Source organism: Musa acuminata, unplaced genomic scaffold (assembly GCF_036884655.1).
Source record: "Musa acuminata AAA Group cultivar baxijiao unplaced genomic scaffold, Cavendish_Baxijiao_AAA HiC_scaffold_1138, whole genome shotgun sequence".
Classification (NCBI taxonomy): domain Eukaryota; kingdom Viridiplantae; phylum Streptophyta; class Magnoliopsida; order Zingiberales; family Musaceae; genus Musa; species Musa acuminata.
In genome coordinates, this window is record NW_027021350.1 from 4,927,219 (window position 1) to 4,946,169 (window position 18,951).

An 18,951-nucleotide genomic window follows, 5' to 3' on the forward strand; every position below is an offset into this window, starting at 1 on the left:
TCCATCCATCTATATGGGCAATGCTGACTTATGTGGACCATCAATTTTTCAAAGTTGTTTTAATAATAAAACAACTCAAAATATTATACAAGAGTACAAGAAAGAGATTCCCAAGTGGTTATGGTTTTATATCAGCATGGTACTAGGATATGTGATGGGATTTTGGACCTTTGGTAGTATTCTCTTCCTCAAAGACGCATGGAGGCATGCTTATTTCCATATGATTGATGATATGTATGATTGGGTTTGGGTGCAATGGCATTTAATTCTTCGACGATTATTTGGACGTTAATTCTAAAATTTCAAGTGTGAATGATCTCAGGCTTTACGGTAGACGGGGAGAAGGTATGTCATCTCTCTACTTTATATTTATATGGTATTTTGGATTTGTAGATGCTGATTGTGATTAATGAAAAAAGAATTTATGTTGTTGATATAAGAAAAGATGGGTTTACCGTCTTCGATATTATAACTTTATTTTTGGTGTTTGAAAATAGGTATTGATCAATTTATATGTAATGTGGTTGCTTACCATCTTCTTCTATTTGAGACTTGCATTATCATGACATCATGCAAGAGTTGGTTCATAGTTTTGAAATAGAAAAATATTAGAAAAAGAAGAGAACATACAACCAAGTCTTCCATACGAAGATATAGTTTAAAAATATGCTATATCTTATCTAATAATAGTCATTATTAGATAAGAAAGAAAAGATTATGATTGATCATTGGATTGGTTTAAATTATTTGAATGATTTTCGAAAAGGAGAGTGTTGATCACTATATTAGTTATAATAATCTATAATTAAGGTAAGTATCCAATGATTTTGTCTAACTTGTTTCCAAATTTAATAATATATATTTGTTAATAATGAAGTTATGTGATTTGCAAATGTTAAATCGGCTTTTGAAAATAAGATCGTTGATATTGTATCTATTTAAAATAATTAAAAATATTATTTCAAATGATATGCGACGAGTTATGCATTGGAAGGATATGTCAATATGTTATTTCAAATGATAGTTAATTATTTAATTAGTTGGTTTTGATTTAGTCGGGGTTATACATTGGTCATAAGTGCATAAAACAATATCTTCTAGGTCTAACACAAAGATAAATGTATTATCTATACCATAGAGATTAAATATGATTTTGATCCCGGTAACGATGATACAATATGGTCATAGCCATTAGCACTCTAACTTTTGTTTTTTGTTTTAATGTATGCCCTTTGTTATAGTTATGACTATAGATGTATTTAGAAGTGAAAGCTTAGGTATAATGATACATATTCATAATTAGTTAAGGACAATCTTTGCATTAAAAAGAAATATATCCACTTATGTTTTGTTATGCAAATGTTTTCAAAGATAATGTTATTCTATGCGCTTATTATGCTAAAAAGTTATGATTTGACAAGCACGTTTGTTCTTTATTTAAGCGTAGAAGAGGGTTTAACATTTGTGCATAGTTTTATAAAATGGATCTATGATAAGTTTTGCTAATATATGAGTTTTGGTGTTTACTAAGTTATGGTTGCTCATATCCTTGTTGTTAAAAATTTTCAAATGCCTATGAGTAGATTGAATTTGGTTATACATCAAGATAATAAATTAAATCGTTTAATTTGTATCTGAGAGCTCAATATGTCGTTGTTGTTATATGTAGACATTATTGAAGTATCTATTTTGTATTGCCTATAGTACATATATTTGGATTTAATAGGTCTATCTAATTTTTGGTGTTGGAACTAAAAAAAAAAAGGAGGTGTTGCAATATTTGATATAGTTATAAAATAGAAGTTCTTTAATAGTATTTTTGTGGCATCTGTTCACTTTCTGAATTCATTGTTTGTTTCTCCTCCGGGAATTAGCTGATGTGTCTCAGGAAATCTATCCGTTTCTCCTCCAATTACTTGATGTGATTTTGAGCTTGGGCTAAAAGTTTCTATTGCTGGGATTCGAAATACTATAGATAATGACATATTAGTAATCATCTTTCTTAATCGTTTTAGAATTATTATCTGGTAGTTCAGATTTTTTCTAATAAACCTATTATCATCAATTTTTTCTATTTAAAATGATTCGACAACATTTGTCTATCTCTATAGAAAAAAATAAATTTTTGATTATGTAAGATCAGTTAAAGACTTAGTCATCCCTATTCAGGCACAACTCTTCTTGTATATATTTTTCCGTAAATATTAAATAATTTATATCTTTCTTTCAGGAGAAATTAAATAATTTATATCTTCCATCTTATTCTCCCTCGTAAAGACACATAAAATATTTATAGACGAAATAAACCCTTTGGATATGGCTCTTAAGATGATAATATTCTAACCTCTTTAATATTGCTCAAATTTAAAGATAAGACTGATCCAATCAAAATAAATATTAAAAGAAATAAAATCATGTCAAATGTAAACGTTAACTTTGTCACTCCAAGTTGTTTCTATATTATCAAATAAAATCATGAGTTGGACCTCCAATTAACAAAGACTCCTCTTATATATATATATATATATATATATATATATATATATATATATATATATATATATATATATAGTACGAAGTCGATGAAGGATACATCGACACGGGAAAAAACGTCCGAATCGCTACTTTGAGGATTCTACACAGGTACGTACGTGGTTCACCGTTCGAAGCTTTCCCGACGGAACTCGCAACTGCTACACCATTCCCGGGTTGAAGGAAGGGGACAGGTATCTCGTAAGGGCCTCCTTCGGTCACGGCAACTACGACGGCCAAGCCATTGGGGACTCCGTCGCCCCACCGCTGCTATTCCATCTCTATGTCGGTGTCAACCTCTGGCAAACCATCAACATCACCGAGGTGTTCGCACTTTACGGGGCCGAGTTTATTACTGCCGCCCCGTCCGACTCCCTGTCGATATGCCTGGCCAACATTGGTTCGGGAACACCGTTCGTATCTTCGCTGGAGTTGAGGCATATCGACAACCACCTGGCGTACCAGGACGCGACTCAATCCGCTGCACTACTGTTCCACAGTCGCTACAACTTGGGATCCCTCAGGTAAACGCAGACCTTCCACTCCATGATTGCTGAAATTTCTTCTCCCATACGGATTGTACATTGTTCATGCCTCGCGTGGGGAAAGGGGATTTCTTGAACTCTAGGGTTTTCTCCTGGCTTTCCTTTATTTACCAAATCAAACAGAGAACCGCGTAATGTGGGGGGGTATACGCGATTCATTGCTTAGGGTAGTTCTTTTGAGGCCGAATCACTAATGAAAATTTGGAAAGGGATGGAGCCTTGATCTTCCATAAAGGGAACAAAGTGTTATAATCTGTTTGTGGTTATCTCAAAGAATTGTAACGAAGACTCATTTGCACTATAGAAGTAATTAACTCTGTATACTCTTCGATTACAATTTTGATTAAACTGACTCTCAATTTTAACCACAGATGTCCAGTAAAAGTGTTCATCGCTAGAAAAGACTATTAGACTAAATCAAACCCAACTAAGATCCAAGTTTAATTATCTATAGAAGCGAAATTACAATGAACAATACCGTAATTATGGTTCTTTAATTACACAAGTTAGACACGAAGAACAAGCAGCTAAATGAACTTACCATAATGTTATAATTTGATTACACTAATTTGATTACACTAATTTGCTATAAGCTCCAATAATTCCAAAGACTTGATTATTGCAATGAAATGTTTGAGATATTATGCATAACTGTCAATCTTATAATCTTATGTTCAGAGGATATGCGTACTTTTCGGGAAAAAATGTTAATTATTCTTTTTGAGTCCAAGCACTTGAACCATGCATTATCAGAAATCATAATTTATATTCTTCTGCGCTTTTACTTCTCGTGGTGATTTGACGCATATGAGATGATAAACAAAAGTTAGATTGACAACAATATATATGACTGAGATTGACAATATATAAAATGATTGGGTTACCGAACAACAAGTGATGTATCTAATGCTTCTGATGTGTCTATAAATATCATTTCAAGATAGTTATTCATAAGCTAGGTCAAGCACAATTTGGATATTAACATCATTGGTAAGATCATACAAACATCTAAACCAAATCATATTAGGTGTGGCTGTAGGAGTGCTCATTCATGTGAAACGTTTTTCCGGGCAGAGTTGTGTCAAAATGCTTCATGGAGCCCATTTACTATTTTGAAATGAATATTAAAATTTGTTTCGAGAGGGCTACAATAATCATCTATATGGCATGCATCCAACCTTGGATTTATTTCACAATAGATTGAATTGAGTATGGTGGACCATGGTTGATCTGTACCGAAGCTATCTCTTTCCTGAAGTAAATAAGAATTTCTCTTTGCATAGCATATCAGACATTGGCTTAACCTGTAAAATTAACAGTTGATGCTATGATGGGGATAAAGAAATTATATCAGATGAAGATATGGCAGGGTGATCCTTGTGCTCCGCAGCAATTCATTTGGAGTGGAGTAAATTGCACCTACTCAAGCTCTGGTACCCCAAGAGTCACCTCATTGTAAGCTCCAAGATTTGGTTGTTTTAAAAGACATCAATGAATAGCACTGATTCTGATGTAATGATTTCTACTTTATTTTCTTTTACAGAAACCTCTCTTATCATGGATTGGATGGTGCTATACCAAATGCTTTGGCTAATCTGAAGGCCCTTAACTATTTGTAAGTTTCTAAATTTATCATCAGAGGCCGCTGGCTAGCAACATCATGCAGACAACTTGAGAACAATTTGTAGATGTAATTTCTTAATGAAATTTCTTATTAAAACATATCAATAACTAATGTAATCCATGTATTTTGTCTCAGGGACTTGTCAGACAATGATTTAACAGGCCCAATACCGCCCTCTTTAGAAGAATTGACATCACTCAATGTGCTGTAAGAACAGATTTTTCTCTCTTACACAATTCACCTGGTGCATGCGTTTTCAATATCGAAAACTTCAATTTTGTCATGCGCATGCTTCAGGACTTCTCTCTCCACATATTATATGCTAATGGTTGAGCAATATCAAACTTTTTGCAGAATTTTGTCAAATAACCGACTCAATGGGCCTATTCCAGCTTCTTTGTGTGATGGACAATCAAAAGAATTGCTTGAGTTGAGGTTTGTGCTGTAGTCTAACATCCCAAATCTTCCCACAATTCCTTCTACCTAATACTAATATCTTATGAACTTTATGTTCTGCAAAGAGTGGACAACAATCCCGATATATGTCTCTGTCATAGTACATGTCAAATTGGCAGCGAAGGAAGGAAGCTTGCTACAGTCACCATTGTGCTGATCACTGTCATCCTGGCGCTGATTATACTGCTGCTCCTATCATTGCTTTTATTCTTCTTCTTGAGGAGAAAAAAATCTACAACAAAATTATGTAAGTGGTTTTAAGCAAGTAATAGCTTATAAACATACAATTTTGTTTTATAATGTCCTTTTCTTCTTCAGCAAAAAGGCAATGTTAGAAGTGAGATAGAACTCTTCTTAGCTGTATAATATCAGGACATGTCTTCTCTGATATCATAGAGAAAAGTAACTTCTTTTATTGCTGAAAACTTCAACTTTGTCGTGCGCATGCTTCAGGACTTCTTTCTCCACATATTATATGCTAATGTTTGAGCAATATAAAACTTTTTGCAGAATTTTGTCAAATAACCGACTCAATGGGCCTATTCCAGCTTCTTTATGTGATGGACAATCAAAAGGATTGCTTGAGTTGAGGTTTGTGCTGTAGTCTAATATCCCAAATCTTCCCACAATTCCTTCTACCTAAGACTAATACTAATATCTTATGAACTTTATGTTCTGCAAAGAGTGGACAACAATCCGGATATATGCCTATGTCATAGTACATGTCAAATTGGCAGCAAAGGAAGGAAGCTTGCTACATTCACCATTGTGCTGATCGCTGCCGTCCCAGCGCTGATTATACTGCTGCTCCTATCATTGCTTTTATTCTTCTTGAGGAGAAGAAAATCTACAACAAAATTATGTAAGTGGTTTTAAGCAAGCAATAGCTTATAAACATACAATTTTGTTGTATAATGTCCTTCTCTTCTTCAACGAAAGGCAATGTTAGAAGTGAGATAGAACTCTTACCTATATAATATCAGGACATGTCTTCTCTGATATCATAGAGAAAAGTAACTTCTTTTAATGCTGAAATGATTTCTTTTCTCTTTTATATAGGGTAACAAAAGTGAGACTCTCGTAAAGCAAGGATTTCTAGCTTGGTTACTGTATCTGTCATAGATGTTAGCATCCAAACAACATCTATATCTAAATATTTTTATGGTTTAGTTGGAGCGAACAGCTAAAACAGATGTAAGCTTACGGTTGATACCACACACTACTTCAAGGGAAGTTTCTATTCCATAAGACCATTCATTATGATGAACATTCCCAACTCTGATTTGGGGTGTAATTATGCTGATCTTTTTCAATTCTAGTCTTGTCTAAATTCTGCCTGAGATTAAAATTTTGATAAAGCTAAGTTCTTTATCAAATAGATCAAGATTAAATGAGTCAATTTTTAAGCCATGTGTAATACAAACTTATAAACAACTAGTGGGTTGATAAATAATAATTTATTATCTACCATTCTACCAAAGCTTGACAAACCTTGTATATAAGTGTGATTGCCTAAAATTAAGTCAGTTAATTTTTTGCTAACTTTTTCACCTTTGTATTTGTAAAGTATGTTTTAGGCTCATCAATGTTCTTTACGCTCATTATTATAGAGTCTGTTTTAGAATTATCTACACAACTTTTCTAAATTACATGATCCTGGACATATTTAACATACAGTCAATGGAAAGTGATCATTGGTAGGTATATGAGTTATTATGAATCATAGCTCATGAAATTTCTCTCTGGAGATTACAAGTGACTTGTGGATGCATGTTTTGGAATTCTGTACTAGCAACTTCACATTCATTACAATGAGAAGCAGTGTTAACAACACTCTTTTTGTTTCTTTTAATGAAATAATAGCACCGCCAATTCAAGACGCGCTTGCTATACCCGAAACCCATAGATATTTACATATGATGAATCGAAGGCCATCACCAACAATTTTGATCTTGTACTTGGAAAGGGGGGGGTTTGGGAATGTTTACTTACCATGGTCGATTGCATGATGGCACTGAAGCTGCAGTAAAACTTTTGCACTCACATCGGATGGTCAAAGGGACATCATCTGAGGAGTTTCAAGCCGAGGTATGCAATCTATATGAATGCATTTTGGTGGACTAGCATTTTAATGAACAAATAGGTTATGGATGAAATTAAGTGTATATCTTCCTCTTTGGGTTGCAGGCTCTTCTCTTATCGAGGGTCCATCACAGGAACTTAGTGTCTTTGATCGGGTACTGTAGAGACAACAATCAACTTGGACTTGTTTATGAATATGCTGCTCGTGGAAGTCTTAGAGATCATCTTTCAGGTAAAAAAGATGTTGAATAGTATTCTATGATCTGAGCTACTGCATGCTTGGAGAAGATTGAATCCAGTTTAAGTTGCTTTACCCGAAAATGTTGTATCTTTCGACAGTATATTTCTCAATCTCTACCTAAATTTCTCTCTCTTTCCTTTGTCATACATTATTTGGATTGAATCAATGCAATTGATAAGATATTATCATGTTAGTTTTTTTTTTTTCTTCTATCAAAAACAGTACCCTGATCATTATTTGTCAAGATTCTGGAGCTTAGTGTAACTGACTTATCCAGTACAATTTTTTGTTTTTTATAAACATTTTAGATTCTTAACTGCACCTTCTTTTCTATAGATAAAATGTTCTTTACTGTATCTGAGACATTCAGAATCTTTATTGCATTGTCAAATTCATCCGGTCCTTACAGAACTGTGCAACATAATATTCTTGAGTTAATATTACGTTATGCTGAACTTATGGAGTTGTCAAATTCATCCCGTTCCATTGTCTAGGCGGTGCCATCGCTTGACCCAACTTTTGGGTCACTAAATCGACCTCCCGATAAGCACAATTCAAACCCTAAATCAGGCCCAATGGGCCCTTAATTAAATTGGCCTAGTTTCACTACAAATCAATTTAATTATACTATAAATTACTTCGATCAAAACAATTAATTACAAAGCATAAATCCTTTGTCCGGCATGTCATTGGTTCATCTGGCGCTTCGTCCTCTCCTTCGGCATATAATCCTTTCCTTCGGCGTATTGTCCAATCGGTATGTTGACCTTCGCAACATCTAAGAGGATATTGGTTTCTATAAGCTCCATACTTCTTCTAGTGTAATACTACAAATTTATTTTGTTGAAATCATGTTAAGCAAATAAATTGCACAAGCAATAGCATCTCCCCAAAATTCTTTAAGAATTTTTTTTCCTTTAACATGCATCGAACTATATTATATATAGTTCTATTGTTTCTTTCTGAGATATCATTTTGTTGAGACATGTACGATACGATGAATTGATATAAAATTTTATTATTTCTATAAAAACTTTCAAATTTCTTTAATATTCGTCATCCCTATTTATGTTTAAATATTTAATCTTATAGCCACTTTGACTTTCAACCAAAATTTTAAATTCTTTGAATTTATTTAAATTTTTTTTATTTTCCTTTAATATGTAAACCTAGGATTTGCTATTATGATCATTAGGTAAAAAAAATATCTACTTCCTCCAAGTGATACTAGATTGATAGGGCCACAAACATCTGAGTGCACTAGATCAAATCGATATCATGCTCTTTTTATTCTTTTTAATTTGAAAGGATTTCTTTTTTGCTTACCGATGACATATACTGAACATAACTTTGATGGGTGATCAATTATTGGTATTATTATCACCATATTATACTTCTCTAGAAGTTTCAAAGTCTCAAAATTTAAGTGAGTCTATCTAAGATGTCATAATGTAAAAAAATCTTCAATATTAGTTTTAAAATCATTTAACCAATTAAATATGCATAAATGTAGAGGAAAAATTATGTTCTTCAGCATTTTCATATGTGAGATTAATGTTTTATTCTTATCACAAATTAAGAGACTCATATTTATCTTCGTATCATAATACTTTTTAAGTAGTTGCCTCAAATTCAAAATATTATTTTTCATATTATGAACATAATAAACATTTGAAATATATATATTTTTTTATCATTATTAAATCTAAGAAAATTTTTACCTTTGTTCTTACTGAGATATGTCACCAAATTTAATGTTCCCAAAATAACTTGTATATATTTTTAAAAATATTTTTTTGATGCCACACATGTGATTTGAAGCTCTTATATCTAGATACTATGTTATAAACTGACCGTCCTTCAAATTATTATAAGTCATTAATAAAACTTGATTTTCGTTCTTTTCTTTCTCAACAAAACTTGATACTATGTCATAGATTAATCTTTCTTCAAATTATTATTATAAGTCATTAGGAGTAGTGTCCATACCTTTTGCAAACATAGCATTGAAATTCAGACCTTTTAGAATTTCTACCACATCCACGGCCTCGATCACATCCTTGACCATAATCTTAGCTTTTTCGGCTAGAATTTTTTCCATCACCTTTATTGTTTTGAGATTCTTAATTTGTCTAATTTCTGTAACTTCTTCCTCTTTGTCCACAACCTATTTTTCTTTGATATTTTAATTTACCTTTGTTTTCAAGAGTAAGCTTGGTTTGTAGTGCTTACTCTATATATTTTTCTTCTCCCCTTTTTGTAAGTCTTTGTTCATAAACTTAAAAATAACCCATTAGTTGTTCTAAAGATATTTGTTCTAAGACTTTTGACTCTTCTATAACAATAAAATTAAACTTTAGATATAGAGATCTTAGTATTTTTTCTATTACTCTTTAATTACTTATTTGTTCACCATTTCATCTCATTTAATGAATAATAAAAAAGACTTTTGAGAAGTAATTAGAAATAGATTTAGAAGTACCTTATTTTAATTTTTTAAAATCAACTCTCGGACGAAGCTTTTTTACTTAATCCATACCACCAAATACTTTTTGAAGTATTTCCCTAGCTTCTTTTGAAGTATTTACTGAAGCGATGATCTCAAATATTATATCATCAAGCCCTTGGAAAATTGTGAACAAAGTCAATTTTTTCCTTCCTTCTATCTTTGAGTTATTTTCTTACTTCTATATTGATTGTTCCTTCTATTGAATTTGGTTCAACAAATTCATCTTATGCAAACTCTTGTATATTTTGAGAGCATGGAAGAATCTTTGTTTGGATATATCATATAATATATATTTTTTTTATCTGGATTTGGATGGTGCTTGAAGAAGAGAAAATATCTTAACCCAAGCTCTAATATCAAATGTTGAACTAGATAGAAAGAAAAGTAGGACAAAGTAAAATACTCTTATCTTTCACTCAAAACATTTTATAACTTCAAACACTTATATGTTTCATAACCCAACATGGTTTATAAAGTCTCCATAAATATATTATATTAATTATTTTTAAAATAAATCACTTTTTTTCTAAAAAACTCTTTCAAAAATCATTAGTTAATTTAATTTATCTTTCTATACATATTTAATCTATTTCTTCTTTTGATACAATGAACTTCTCTCTCGATATATTGATAGATTGAATCTCTTTACGATAGATTAATAAGTTTAATTCCAACACCTCACTCTCCATGTTAAAAACACTCACTCTTGATAAATTGTCATTATGACAATCCAAGCTTCAACCAACGCTTGCAAGTTTTTTTAAGATTATACACTAAATTATGCTTGATGTGCTGCTTAAGATTTGAGAGAGCAAATATTCACTTGAAAGAAGAAGAGAAAATGATAGATGTTAATTGCAAGTCAAATTGTAGTTTGTTTGGCGCATCCTTATGTTCATAAGAAGAAGATGACCAACCTACAGAAGAATAAAAAGTAATACTAAAATAATATTCATTTGTAAGATGATGTGTGAAAGGAGGACCAAAACACTCTCATAGTGTTCAGGATATATATATATATATATATATATATATATATATATATATATATACAGAAATAAATTATAATTTACTAAAAATTAATTTTTCTATTTAGAACTCTAATCTAAAGTCTAATTTACCGCAAGTCAAAGTCTTCTTGGCCAGCGAACGTATAGACCGGTAAGTAGAAAAAGAATCCTTGGAATGTCAGACAAGTCAAAGTTTGAGCATCATGGAATGGAAGAAATTGTGTGCATCAGTTGGCTTATAACTTTGTGATTTGGCATAGCGTAGCATGCACCTCCACCTTCGCCCTGTTCTTCTGACTGTGGCGGCCAGGAGTAGGAAGGTAGGGAGGGAGATCAACCTGTGCGCCATGGCTTTCACCCTATCCTTCTCATCATCATTATTCTGCCTTTTGGGCATCCTCCTCCTCCACGGGGCAGCGGTGACAGGCGGGTGTTTTAGCACGGAGAGGGAGGCGCTGCTGGACTTCAAAGCTGGTGTCATAGATCCCCGCAACCGGGTATCTTCTTGGACAGGTCACCACTGTTGCACATGGAAGGGAGTAGCATGCGACACCACCACTGGCCACGTCGTCATGCTCGACCTCCGGAACACCAATACATATGATTGGGCATTACGCGGTGAGAGGATGAACTCGTCATTGCTTGCTTTATCACATCTGGAGCACTTGGATCTTAGCTTCAATGATTTCAGCGGAATCCGCATGCCGGAATTCATCGGCTCCTTCAAGAAACTGAGATACCTCAATCTATCTTCTACAAAATTCATGGGAGGAATACCTGCTCGGCTGGGGAACCTTTCGAGCCTCTACGTTCTTGATCTAAGAGATGCTTTACATTTTACATCCCATGTTGACAACCTCGAATGGCTCTCTCATCTTACCTCCCTGAAGCACCTGGACTTGAGCCGGTTAGTTCTAACCAATGTCCCAGATTGGTTCTCATCGGTGAACATGCTGCCATCCCTCCAAGTGTTAACTATGTCTTCCGTTGGTCTCAATACCATCCCAGCTTCTGTTGCCCACGTCAATTTCACCTCCTCTCTTGCTGTGCTTGATCTCTCCTATAATAATTTCGACTCCACCTTACCCAAATGGTTGTGGAATATTAGTGGTCTTACCCATCTTGATCTAAGCGATGCTTTAGATTTTTCATCCCTTGTTGACAACCTCGACTGGCTCTCCCATCTTACCTCCCTGAAGCACCTGGACTTGATCGGGTTGAAGCTAACCGATGTCCCAGATTGGTTCTCGTCGGTGAACATGCTGCCGTCCCTCCAGGTGTTAAACATGACTCACGGTGGTCTTAATAGCATCCCGGTTTCTGTTGTCCACGTCAACTTCACCTCCTCTCTTACCGTCCTTGATCTCTCCAATAATAATTTCAGCTCCACCTTACCCAAATGGTTGTGGAATATTACTAGTCTTACCCATCTTGATCTCTATTATTCTGGGTTCCGTGGTGTTATTCCTGATGCAATTGGAGACTTGAGCTCTCTTACTTTTCTTGATCTAGGAGGCAATCAACTCGAGGGTTCCGTACCGAGATCCATGGCTGATCTCCGTAGACTGAAAGAATTACATATGATGGGCAACCAATTGGCAGGAAATTTGAGCGGTTGGCTGGAGCAAATGACGAATCTCATCATTTTGGATCTCCGAAACAATTTATTCAACGGTTCCATGCCTTCCTCCTCCGTTGGTAAGTTCTCTAATCTCACTGAATTGTATCTCGGTGAAAATTCTCTGGGAGGTGTCATTTCAGAAGTTCAATTGGAGAATCTTACAAGATTGCAAGTATTAGACTTGTATGACAACCCCATCACCATATCAATTGGCCAGAGTTGGGTTCCCCCTTTCCAACTCAGATATGTATATTTAACCAAATGTCAGTTGGGACCTCAATTTCCAGAATGGTTGCAGTTTCAAACACAGATCGAAGAATTATATTTGGCAGACTGTAAAATTGCAGGGACAATGCCCGCTTGGTTTTGGAATATTTCATCTTCTACCATCACATATTTAGACCTTTCCAACAACCAAATAGGAGGCAAGCTGCCATCTTCTTTCAAGTTCACCAAGTTGGAAAGATTACATTGGGAATCCAATAGATTTGAAGGTCCATTACCAACAATGCTACCATCTACACTTGATGCTCTATTCCTCTCCAATAATTCCTTTACAGGGCAATTGCCGATATGGCCCTATGTTAGATTTGTGTCAATCTCTGATAACATGCTTGATGGTGGCTTATCTTCATCAATCTGCCAATGGACATACCTCGAACGCCTTGACCTTTCGAACAACAAATTACTTGGTGAGATCCCTTATTGTCTGGGAAAATCATTACAAATCCTTAATTTCTTGAATTTGGAGAACAATCACTTCTCGGGTGAAATTCCACACACGATCGGATTTTTAAGTGAGCTTCAGCTTTTGCAACTAAAAAATAACAGTTTTTCGGGTGAGGTTCCTTTGTCATTGAAAAATTGTACAAATTTATGGTTTCTTGATCTGACTCAAAATAATCTTGTCGGAAGTATAACGCTATGGATGGGAGATAATCTACAACAACTGCAAGTACTTCGTCTACGTTCAAATATGTTTTCTGGAGTTATTCCCTGGCAACTTGCTCGATTTGAACAGCTTCAAATATTGGATCTTGCCAATAACAACTTCTCTGGATCAATACCTCACAACATTGGTAATTTAAGTACCATGAGATCGACATCACAATATAATGGTTTTTGTTATGATGAATTAGATGTCTTTACGAAAGGACAAGATCTTCATTATTTACGATGCAGCATAAGACTTATGAAAAGTTTGGATCTTTCGAACAATAGACTAACCGGAGAGATACTAAAAGGAATTGGAGAACTCACAGGACTCAAGAACTTAAATTTGTCAAGAAATCATTTACAAAGTAAAATCCCTCGGGAGATAGGAGGAATGAAATCATTAGAATCCCTTGATCTATTGATAAATGATCTTTCTGGTAGTATTCCTGAGAGCTTATCGACTTTATATTCCTTGAGCTATTTGAATTTGTCATATAATAATTTTTCAGGAATGATACCATCTGGTAATCAACTCCAAACTTTTATTGATCCATCCATCTATATGGGTAATGCTGACTTATGTGGACAATCAATTTCCAAAAGTTGTTTCAATAATAAAACAACTCAAAATATTATACAAGAGTATAAGAAGGAGATTCCCGAGTGGTTATGGTTCTATATCAGCATGGTACTAGGATATGTGATGGGATTTTGGATTTTTTGTGGTATTCTCTTCCTCAAAGACACGTGGAGGCATGTTTATTTCCATATGATTGATGATATGTATGATCGATTCTGGGTCCAATGGCATTTAATCTTTTGACGATTATTTACACTTTAATCCCAAAAATTCGAGTGTGGATAATCCAAGATTTTATCGTAGATGGGGGAGAAGGTATGTCATCACTCTACTTTTTATTTATATGGTATTTTAGATTTGTAGATGCTGGCTGTGATTAATGAAAAAAGAATTTGTGTAGTTGATATAAGAAAAGATGGGTTGCTTTATTTATGGTGTTTGAAGACAAGTATTAATCAATTTGTATGTAATGTGGTTGTTTACCATCTTCTTCTATTTGATGTTTGCATAATTATAACATCATGCAAGAGTTGGCTCGTAGTTTTAAAGCAGAGAAATATTAGAAAAAGAAGAGAACTACAACCTAAGTCTTCCGTGAAGATATAGTTTAAAAATATGCTATATTGATTTTAAAGGAGCAAACACATTACTTTCGAAATTATAGAATAGAGGAAGAAAGGGGTGGCTTTGGCAGGGGAAGAAAAGAGGAGAAAAAAATAAAATAGGTGTGAGATTTAATAAGGATGTTGTTTTTATATCAAGAGAGTAAGTTTTAAATTTGAAAGAGTATATATATATATATATATATATATATATATATATATATATATATATATATATATATATATGTGTGTGTGTGTGTGTATGATTTTGAATTTCTATTCATTCCCTACCAATCAGAGAGTAAATAGGAGTATAGATTAATTATTCTAAAATCATTGAGTATGTTGTGATTTAAAAAAAAATAGTCATTCTCAGATAAGAAAGAAAATATTATTATTGTTTATGATTGGTTTATATTATTCGAATGATTTAGGAAAATAAGGAGAGTGTTGATCACTATATCAGTTATAATAATCTATGATTAACATAAGTATCGAATGATTATGTCTAACTTGTTTTCCAATTTAATAATATATTTGTTAATTATGAAGATATGTGATTTGCAAATGTTAAATTGGCTTTTGAAAATAAGCTTTTCGATATTGTATTTGTTTAAAATAATTAAAATATTTAATTATTATATTTTTCAATGATATATTGTTGAACATATTTCAAATAAGGTTTCAATATGTTACTTTAGATGATGGTTAATTGTTCTCAATTAGTTGGTTTTGATTTAGACTTTATCAATTGTTGTCGTACTTTGGTCATAAGTTCATAAACTAGTTTTTTCTAGGTCTAACATAAATGTATTACCTATACCATGGAGATTAAATATGATTTTGATCCTTGTCACAAGGATATAATATGGTCATAGCCATTAGCACTTCGACTTTTATTTTAATATATGCCCTTTGTTATAGTCATGACTATCGATGAATTTAGATATGAAGACTTAGTTATACTTATACTGATTCATGATTGATTATTAATAATCTTGGCATTAAAATGAAATCTATCCACTTATGTTTTGTTATGCAAATGTATTCAAAAATTATATTATCTTATGTGCTTATTAAGCTAAAAAGTTGTGATTTGAAAAGCATGTAAAGTTATGTTTGCCCTTTATATAAGTGTATACTTTTTTAAAATGTATTTATGATAAGTTTTGCTAGTATATGAGTTTTGGTATTTACTAAGTTGTGGTTGCTAATATCCTTGTTGTTAAAATTTTGAGATGCCTATGAATAGATTGAATTTGGTTATGCATCAAGGCAATAAATTAAATCGTTTATGGTTCATACTCTTTAGACTTGGGATGTAATAATCTATTGGTGGGATGTCTTTGGTGAACTTATTTGTATTTGAGGGCTCAATATGTCACTACTATTATATGTGGGCATTATTGATGTATCTTTTTTATATTGCATAAAGTGCATATATTTGGATTTAATAGGTCTATGTAATTGGAGGTGATGGAACTCAAAAAAGGAGTCTCTTTAATATTTGAGGTAGTTATAAAATAGAAGTTCTTTAACAGTATTTTTGTTGGTATCTATTCACTTTTTGAGTTCATTGTTAGTTTCTCCTCCTTGAATTAGCTTATATGTTTCAAGAAATCTATTCGTTTCTCCTCCTTGAATTACTTGATCCGATTTCGAGCTTGGGCTAAAATTTTCTATTATTGAGATTTGAAATAATATAAATAATGACACAACGGTACTTATTTTTCTTAATCGTTTTAGAATTATTACATGGTAGTTCAGATTTTTTTATAATAAACCTATTATCATCATTTTTTCTATTTAAAATGATTTGACAACATTTGTCTATCTCTATAGACAAAATTAATTTTTTCATTATATAAGATCAATTAAAGACTTGGGTCATCTCTATTCAAGCACAACTCTCCTTATATATCTTTTCCTATAAACATCAAATAATTTATATCTTTCAGAGGAATTAAAGTCCTAGAGATACATAGAATATATATAAAAGAAGTAAACCCTTTCAATATGGCTCTTAAGATGATGACATTCTAACCTCTCTAATACTACTCCAATTTAAGGGTAAGACTGAGCCAAGTCATCAATCCACTTTATATCATATCCTCCTAGTCAAAATAAATATTAAGAGATACTGAGCAGAAAACAAAATCATGTCAAATACAAACATTGACTCTGTCACTTCAAGTCGTTTCTATATTATGTTAAGACCTTCAAACTACTCTTTATATATATATAGAGAGAGAGAGAGGATTGTTGTTAGTTGATTGTTCAATTCATGACTTTGATAGAATGTTGAGACGACTTGGAGTGACATAACTTAATATTTAACTAAATATTTAGTGGTAAGATGATGACATCTGAGCCTCTTCAATATTATTCTAATTTAATGGTAAAACTGGTCTAAGTCGTTCATCTACTCTATATCAAATCTTCCTAGTAAAACAAATATTAAGAGACTCTAGCAAAAAAAAATTAAAATCATGTCAAACACAAACGTTCGCTATGTCAGTCGTCGTCGTCTTTACAGTATACCAAAGCCATTGGACATCCATATATGTATGTCAGTCTCTCTCTCTATATATATGTACATGTATATGTATGGTGCCTGCTGAAGCAAAAATCTGCGGATGGCATCGAGGAGTTGAGCTGCAGGGAAACGATGAGAAACTTCATCGTCCGAGTCTGCTTAGGTTTGTTGGTAGCAGCGATTCTGGTGAATGGTCAGCCAGGTACTTCGCTTGCGATGCGCATAGCTTTTTCTTGTTCTCGAACAGCACCCATTGCAAAGCATGCTTGTCACCATGGATCTCTCTCTTTGGTGGTTGCGTTCTCATGGTGACTCCATTTGAATTGCATCAATTGATGATGACCACAGATTTCCAAGTATATTTGATTCTTTTATTCTCTATTCCTTCTCTTTTCTTCCGTTCTTTCTTTCTTCTTGTACTCTGTCTCCTAGCCTGCTACTCCTCTTTTTGTCTTCTCTCCCCACTTTTCTTCTTTTTTTTTTCTCTCAACAATATATTACTAGATTATATATTATTAATTTAGATTTTGATTGTTCTACATGCAATAATTATTCCTAACACAGACACGGTATAAAATTAGTTTAGGAGTTGGAGGATTCGACTAAATGCCAAGCCTATTAGAGAACTAATGATCTAAGAGAATTTAGATCTCAAAAAATATACTTGAGGAATCTTTATATAGTGAGATCTAAGATTATTATAATCAATAAAAAAAATAATAATAATAAATTTTCCTACTGAATTGATCATTACATGATGATACTGCATGTGTATATAATTATCTTATATATATATATATATATATATATATATATATATATATATATATATATATATATATATATATATATAAATATATAAAAGAACAAATATATATTTATTGGATTGGTTTATATTATTTGACTAATTTACAAAAAAGAAGAAGGGTGTTGATGACTATATCAATTATAAATGTCTACAATTTAGGTAAGTAAGTATCCAATGATTTTGTCTAACATGTTTTCAAATTTAATAATGTATATTTGTTAATAATGAAGTAATGTGATATGTAAATGTGAAATTGGCTTTAAAAATAAGTTTGTTGATATTATATTTGTTTAAAATATTTTATTATTATATTTTTGAATAAATATCAAGTCTTTCTAGTCAAAATAAATATTAAGATACTATATATATATATATATATATATATATATATATATATATATATATATATATATATATATATATATATATATATATATATATATATATATATATATATATATATATATATAGGTATTGATCAATTTCTATGTAATTTGGGTCTTCTTCTATTTGATGTTTGCATAATCATAACATCATGCAAGAGTTGGCTCATTGTTTTAAAGTAGAAAAATATTAGAAAAAGAAGAGAACATACAACCGAGTTTCTGTACTAAGATATAGTCTAAAAATATACTATATTGAGTTTAAAGGAACAAACACATTATTTTCAAAATGATAGAATAGATATTATAATTTGACTAGCGTGTGGATTGGACACAGAGGAAGCGAGGGGTGGCTTTGGCATAGGGAGAAAAGAAAAAGAAAAACAAACGGTGTGAGATTTAATAAGGATGATATTTTTATATCAAGAGAGTAATATATGATTTTGAATTCCTTTCACTCCCTATCCAAAGAGTAAATAGGACTAT

General features: G+C 32.5%; 2 protein-coding genes and 1 long non-coding RNA gene across 3 annotated transcripts in view; all 3 read left to right on the plus strand.

Annotated features, from left to right (window-relative positions):
• Window positions 1–18,951, plus strand: part of LOC135671254 (probable LRR receptor-like serine/threonine-protein kinase At1g05700) — a 78,836-nt gene that overhangs the window by 27,551 nt on the left and 32,334 nt on the right. The gene's annotated exons all lie outside the window — the stretch shown is intronic.
• On the plus strand, window positions 5,055–7,668 carry LOC135671269 (uncharacterized). The gene is made up of 4 exons (XR_010512685.1): window positions 5,055–5,136; window positions 5,223–6,019; window positions 7,021–7,245; window positions 7,345–7,668. It is a non-coding gene; the product is annotated as an uncharacterized LOC135671269 (long non-coding RNA).
• On the plus strand, window positions 11,164–14,631 carry LOC135671247 (receptor-like protein EIX2). Its single transcript, XM_065179264.1, has one exon. The coding sequence runs from the start codon at window positions 11,266–11,268 to the stop codon at window positions 14,377–14,379; it is 3,114 nt and encodes a 1,037-aa protein (XP_065035336.1). The 5' UTR covers window positions 11,164–11,265; the 3' UTR covers window positions 14,380–14,631.

Excerpts from the sequence above, each read along its gene's own strand:
- LOC135671247 (XM_065179264.1), top strand. The coding sequence starts at position 11,266 with ATGCACCTCCACCTTCGCCCTGTTCTTCTGACTGTGGCGGCCAGGAGT.